The sequence below is a fragment of the Limulus polyphemus genome, unplaced genomic scaffold (genome assembly GCF_000517525.1).
Source record: "Limulus polyphemus unplaced genomic scaffold, Limulus_polyphemus-2.1.2 Scaffold1387, whole genome shotgun sequence".
In the NCBI taxonomy this organism is placed as follows: domain Eukaryota; kingdom Metazoa; phylum Arthropoda; class Merostomata; order Xiphosura; family Limulidae; genus Limulus; species Limulus polyphemus.
In genome coordinates, this window is record NW_013666997.1 from 87,764 (window position 1) to 95,395 (window position 7,632).

Here is a 7,632-nt window from a genome sequence, read left to right on the forward strand (position 1 = left end):
GTACATTATGTTTTCGATAATTACATAATGTACATTATGTTTTCGATAATTACATAATGTACATTATGTTTTCGATAATTACATAATATGACATTGCGAAGACAGTTACGCTTTAGGTCATCACAGTTGGTTCACAGAATTATCTTTTAATTTTTGGGAAAAGAATACTTTTGGTACCAAAGAAGAGGAAAAAAAAATAATAAATAGTTATATGTGACTTTGACCAGATTGATTTTGGGTGTATATGGAATGAAAAAGACGCCGAAACGATTAGTTTTAGCTTTATTATGAAGTTTTATCCTATTTGTCATCCTTAGAGCACTCATGGATCTCCAGCTTTATCGTTATTCACTAGACAGATAGTAATTATTGACTTTGTTGAAAATCCACGAATGATAACCGTGCCCATCATTAACGCCACAAATATACTCAAGCTTTATATTTTCAGTGTACTTCTCATATCGGTAAGGATAGATAAGTAAATGTATGTATTTAATTTATAGAAATATGGCTGATAATTCCAATAAATAAAATTAACTATTTTTGTTATGTATAAAACGTTTTTTTTTTTTGCTGAAATTAATTCGGTTGACCGGAAAAATGGCTTTCAAAGATGACAGTTTTCACTATTAAGTAATACAAACAAGAAAACGAACAAATATTTCAGGATTCTTTAAACCAATCTCTTCCTGCTCTAATTTTCTTGATCAAAAATGGGTTAGCAGGCTTCTTATAGATAGGCCTATTAGTATCACTTCTTGTCAGTCAAATATATAGTTAGACCTGTCCGAAATTCATATAATAACCTTTTGTTTTAATGTGGTTTCTTATTAGTATTGAATATACTGTTTTAGTAAACCTCGTTGAAAATTTTATTATTCGTATTAAATGCAGTCCTCTGGAAAACCAACTTCAGCCTCGGACATTTTTTCTGACACACAGTCAAGAACGGAAAATAATCAGCAGTGTCTTCTGTGATGGTAAGTTTTTTAACACTTCCTGAACGTCAAGAAGAGGAAGTAGTCTTCTGTGATGGTAAGTTTTTAACACTTCCTGAACGTCAAGAAGAGGAAGTAGTCTTCTGTGATGGTAAGTTTTTAACACTTCCTGAACGTCAAAAAGAGGAAGTAGCCTTTTGTGATGGTAAGTTTTTTAACACTTTTTGAACGTCAAGAAGAGGAAGTAGACTTCTGTGATGGTAAGTTTTTAACACTTCCTGAACGTCAAGAAGGGGAAGTAGTCACGTATATTTTCTGTGCATTCTTTTCATCCCATCTTGGATTTTATGGAAAAAAAAAGTTGATTAACCTTCGTTTTTTATAAAGGTTAATAGGTGCTTTAACGTAGCATTGATCCCTAAAACTGAGCAAATTTACATGTAAACACTATTAAACAATTCTTATAACCTTCAAGTTGAGTATAAAACAAAAGTTTGATGTCCCAAGTTTGATGGTAGGGATAAAGAAATACGTAACATAAACTTTTTTAACACCATAACTTTACTTAGGAATGATATAAACATGTGAAAATTGATAAACTCTTTTTGAACATTCTCATAGATTGAATTAAAACATTTACAAATTTTCTACAATGTTAACGAGCTATGGGCAATTACTTTTAATTAATGCCTTCGTTAGTGGTAATTAGACTCATAACAAGAGAACTGGTAAACATTTTGAATTTAAAAAATTCAAGCTATGGCAGAGTATAATATCAACAAGTGTGCTAAATTTCATGCTGATATTGACTTTAATGGTGAAGTGAAAACGGACTAGACTTGTATTTTAAATCACTTACTACAGGCTCATTAGTAAAGATTTTAAGACATATATGAGTTATTTATATAGAAAAAAAATTATATTTTTGATTTGGGCTACATTTGAAAAACATTGGGACCCCCTTTAAGGGTCAGTGCTACCTTAACTATTCCTTCTGTTATTAATGTAGTTACTAAAACCTGTGAAAATAATTTTGTAATCACTGTTTAGATCAGTACTGTCTAGTAAAGTCTTCTGTTTAAGTATCTCGTAACTTCTGCAAGATATGTTTGATCAATGCTAAGCTTAGTCTTTTTAATAAAGTCGGTTAAAGTAACTTACATCTTTTACTACGATGTATTTGATTAGTGTTTAGATAGATCAGTACCTTCTAACAACTTCTATTAAAGAAACTCTGTGGTTGATCAGTGTTAAGATTGTTACTTTACATTATAACGTCTTCTGTTAAACCTGTTTGTGCTTTCTACTTTTATATATGTGAGTTAGCATCACTTTCGGTTAAAAGTATAAATTTAAAGTAATTTTTACTTCATGTTTAAACTTGTTTGTCTGTGTGTATTAAGTGGAAGGGTAAGTACAAATTACATCCCTTCTCCAGTATCGAGAGAAATGTTTGTTATTTAGATGTGCCATTAATGTATCTATGGTATTAACCATCTAACGGTTTTGTATCCTGTGTGAATGTTATTAAGGAAAGTAAATAATATCTAAGTATTTAAGACATAAGCTAGAAACACTGAAAATGCCCGTCTTTGCGTAGTATTAATGCCTTTTGTGAATATGTACGGTGCTTAAAAGTGTTTATTTAAAGATGTATGGTAACTACTTCTTGAAGAAACTGTAAATGATCACTATTATATATATTCCGAAATCGCTTATTTACGTTAGGTCGAGATTGCCCAGAGTTTTCGGTAATTAAAGACTACGCTTACTTCATCCAGGAACGGAAATACAGAGAAGCCACATTTCTGGCTTCCGATAATCGTATCCTGTGCGACTTGAATGCTACTGTTGCAGCAGCCAAGGTTACATTGGAGAAGTATCGCAATGGTAAGTATTAGTACCTTTGTCATATGGTGGATCATCATTTATCGATTGAAATTCATTTCCACAGATACACTTTAAATTCTAAATTGTGTAAATGTTTAAATTTGTTGATGATTTCAGATAATAGTAATATTAATTGCAATTGTATAAAATTGAACGATTGAGTTTAAAAGTAAGTTTAGAAGCCATTATGGTATTTGCTATTTTAATTATTTATGTATACAGATATCACTTTAAGCTACAAAATCTTAAGGATTGCTCTTGGTAAAAATGCCTGTTTATCTTATTAATAAATCTTATAGAAAGAAAGGGAACTGAAAGATGGACAAGAAAGCTCATGAAAAATGGCTGATTTAACAGTTAATCAGCTGGATATAATTGTTTTAGTCAACGTAATTAAAACATAATAAATACTTATACTTAAGTAGTTGATTGAATGATGATGATGTACGTTACTTAAACAACATGAACACCCCTGTTTGGATTTTATGTAAATTATTTTAACTACTGACTTGAACTGTAGCCCCCTTTCCCCAGTATCTCATCTGCGCTATCTGATAGCCAGCATTCAAGATATTAATTTGACCTTGATCTTACGGTGACAACTTGTAATATCTGAAAATTAAAAGACCACTTTGCTTATTTACAAACTTTTGAGAATGAGCAGCTACTAATAGTGTATCAGTAGCATTACAAATATGTTCGAAAATATTGTTCAAGCAATGATACCGAACTAACTTTTCTATTGAATCTAATTACTTTCTAGTGTATTCATGTATAATATGAAGTATTTCTAGTCCGTTTGTTAAACAGTATTGTATTCTATAATGTATACTGATAAACTGTCGTAGTTATAATCTAAATATACAGTTTACTTTGAATAGAGTCTCTTAATATATGCTCTTTAATTCTTCTTAAAATCCCAAACTGGATTTTTGCTGTATGGTGGAAGCTATGATCATGTTGCAACTTTATAATTTGGCCATTATTACTATATATGTAAAAAAGGAAATTATGATAACTATTTAGTTTTAACATATTTTGTTGTAGTCTTTTGAGTTGACTTTAGAATTTGATGCGATTCTTCTCCGCTTCAGTTTATTATTGAGGTTTGTTTCTATAACATTTATAATGTTCCTACATCCTAACGCAGAAAATAATTACCAGATGATATTTGTAAATTCCTTTAACATTAGTTTTTTTTCAAAGATGTAAAAAAGTTTGTTTCTGAGTTTTTAATTCATCACATCGGTTTTTCAGATACGTTGCATGTTACACATATACAGTAAAAATATACATCTTGATACTTGTGTGAAATGATCAAAATATACTTTATGGTATTGTCAGCTGTTTTACTTTTAACACTGTGAAAGGCTTTTTTATTTTACATCCAAAATAATAATAAAAGTTTCTTGCTTCTATGCTAAAATAAAAAAGGGTAATACTTCCATATAAGCAAGTACTTATCTGTAGTTTTGAATGTTTTGGAGATGTAAGCTCATATTTTGTTTTTCATTAAATCTTAGCTTTTACCTAGGTTTGACTTTGTTTGTTTGAAGTTAAACACAAAGCTACACAGTGGGCTATATGTGCTCTGCCCACCACTGGTATCGAAACCTGGTTTATAGCATTGTAACCTAGGGTTGAACTGAGCTAGAATCAATACAACTAAGAAAGGTTTTATTGTATCAAAGGTTTTAACTTAATGACACTTTTTCATTGGAAGTATCAACTACATGATGAAACTTAGTTGAATGGACGGCAACTGCCTGTTGTAGAGACACAAGTGTGAGGACGACGTTTCGAAAGTCTTCCGCCTTTTGTCTTCAGGCCAGTGTGTCAAAAACAAAAACAAAATTTCGTGGCAGGAATTTAGGTTTAAAAATCTTTCAAGCCTCAAAAAAGATTTTGGGGCCTGAAAGACAACCCAGGGTGGACAGAAATTTTTGTTTCTCTTCACCAGTCACGGTGAAAAAGTTAATGCCAAAATAATTTTGGTAGAGCCACTGGGCTTAATATAATTTTAACACCGAGTGTGGGTTGTTGAGAAACGCGTGGAGACGAGGAAGATGTTCGAATGTCTGCAACATAGTAGGAATGTCAGGTGATTAAAGCAGTGTTCAAGCTTGGTAAGATTTTTATTATAGATGTTGATCTTTTTGATAGTGGCTGGTCCATAACAGTTTCAACATAAATACTCTGCCTAAACAATCCATCAAAAAATATCCAGTACATATTATAAACAAATTGAAAAACAGAAAGTTTAAAGGGAAGATTGTACCTGCTTTAATTTATTACGGTGTTTACATTTGCACTTCAATTTATTCAAATAGCCCCCCCCCCCTCCAGCTTAGTTGTACGTATGTCTAAAAGCTTATAATGCTATAAACTGGATTTCGATACCTGTGGTGGGCACAGCATGGATAGCACATCGTGCAATTTTATGCTTAACAATAAACAAACAAAAATCAAGGAGAGTGTTCAAACAACAGGGGGACAAGTTTAACCAATCCACATGTTACTGACACTGATGAAGACATATAGTTTTCCGGAAATTGTTAGAGAAACTTAGATTGTTGATTTTCTGGGATAAAAGCTAATATAATGAAGCCTATTTCTTACCATTTACGTATTGACTTGCCATCCATTTGATACTTTGAACAGGTAGTTCAGTTGAGAGATTGAAGTCTGCTTGTTGGGTTCAAACTATAATTGCAAAAATTCGGTCGTATTGCGGGATTTTCGTCAAAGGTTTACACTGTTCTGGTCTCCGGTCAATTGTGTTGATGGTCTGAAAGTCACTTTGTGAGTCTTGTGTTTCTAGGGACCCACTTGATCTCAACTTCACGGAAATGTCTCAATGTCTTCTTTCGTCTCCTTGCATATTCACTATCGTGTTGGATACCGTTATCACTATGCTATTCAAACTGCTAAGTGAAAACACACTGTTCTTTCCTCTTTTTTTACATACCACTGAAATATGTTTATCAACCATGACTGGCTACGTTATACTTGTTTAGTATAAAAATGAACACAGGAGTACCATTGACATTGTTTAACATCAATGGTTGTGCTTTGTCACGTCTAGAATGTAGAAAACTCCGATTATCCCTTAATATATATATCATGTGAGTTTTCCAGATTGAATAACTATGAAATTATTCCTTTTTTATTCACGTGCCATAATATCTATTCTATAATGTTTTAGGAGATAACGTACAAGAGAGAAGGATCTATCCTGTTGCTCCACTTCTGGTGCAGATCGATTTGTTTTCGTCAATCCAAACAAGTAATCGGAGTTGTGGGATGGGTTTCACAGTAAAGATGTACATTCCACCGTACTTGGGGATACCGCCTCCCCCACTAACGGTAAAACTATTATATATATATATATATATATATTAATTTATTTATGAATATTGCACAAAACGTGAAAAGAGAGCGTAAGAAATGCATCTCATTACATTTGGGCGATACTTTAAAGCAGCTTTCCAGACTAGTACAAGTATAAAAAGCATATAAAATATATACAAATAAGAAAAAGACACAAACCATAGCGTGTTTTATCAGTTGATACTTGTATGTACACTGTAATATATATCATACCATATATCATTATTTTCAATATGCCTTAGTGAGAGAGGTACCTGCAGAATTAAGACCAACACAGCGGTGTGGATATACCATTAACGATCTTGTTTATACCAAATAGATATACACTTCAGTAATAGCTAAATACGAATCAGGCTCTGTTACTTGCTTAGACTTTAACTTTGTATCATAAGATTTAAAAAATATTTAGTGTCTGTAGCAAAAACAACAAGAAAAAACAATTTTAGAATTACAGCCTATCAGGTAAGGCGAAATCCGAGTTCCTCGTCAAACTTCAATGCTTTTAAATATAAGTCATTGTAAAGGTTATACTTCATAGAATGTTATGTTTTTATTAAATACTACGAAAATCAGCTTATCATCTTACACCTGAATTTAAAAAATTATCTAACTGGATAAAATATTGAAATTATATTGCCTTTCATGAGTTTATTTTTTACCAATATTTATTTGTAGCACGAAGTTGGAAGGAAATTAAAGTTTGACATTTCGTTGCTGCTTCTGTCCTGAGGTTTTGCTTAATGGTGATATATTAGAAAACAAAAAAAATCCCATTTATCTCAAAAGTCTAATATATTTCTTTATACGCAAAAATGTTACTTTTCCAGTTGTAATATATGTTTTAACAACCCAGTTTTCGATGAATATTAGAAAAGCTTGAGAAAAATGTAGGGTTTAATAAACACTAGAAAACGGTTGCTGATGGTTACAGCTATCAAAACCATCATTCTTTATAGTGAAATGTTATACTGTATAAAAATCACCTACTACACGTGATTATTTGTCGTCTTTAAATAATCAGTATGTTTGTGTTTCAGACATCCCTAAACTTTGTAACTTTACGAGAAGGATTCACTGTGTTCGTTCACACTTACGCTGGTCCCCATGAAGCTAGGCTGTTCTTGGAGCTGAATGATTTTCAAAACGCACTCAAATACTTACATCTGTGCTATAAATCTATCAGGTTTTATTTAGGTAAGCATTTGCAACAGTAAAACAGTTTTTCAGTTTGTTTAAGCAATGAAAATAAAATAAACTAGACGGGATTTTGGCCTGTACTGTAGGTGAAATTATGCATACTTTAAAACTTTTAAAAACACGTTTTTTTAAAGTTTAAACACGGATCTTTTCCTGAACATTATGTGTTAAGAAGCCTATATATATATATATATATATATAATTATATATAGTTAAA

At 31.7% G+C, this 7,632-nt stretch overlaps 1 protein-coding gene across 1 annotated transcript in view; it reads left to right on the forward strand.

The window, feature by feature from the left end:
• Positions 1-7,632, forward strand: part of LOC106463369 — a 13,549-nt gene that overhangs the window by 4,242 nt on the left and 1,675 nt on the right. Inside the window, exons 2-5 of the mRNA XM_013923393.1 lie at positions 895-980; positions 2,667-2,828; positions 6,034-6,194; positions 7,256-7,412. Coding sequence (XP_013778847.1) covers positions 895-980; positions 2,667-2,828; positions 6,034-6,194; positions 7,256-7,412 — 566 coding nt within the window. The remainder of the gene's footprint in view (positions 1-894; positions 981-2,666; positions 2,829-6,033; positions 6,195-7,255; positions 7,413-7,632) is intronic.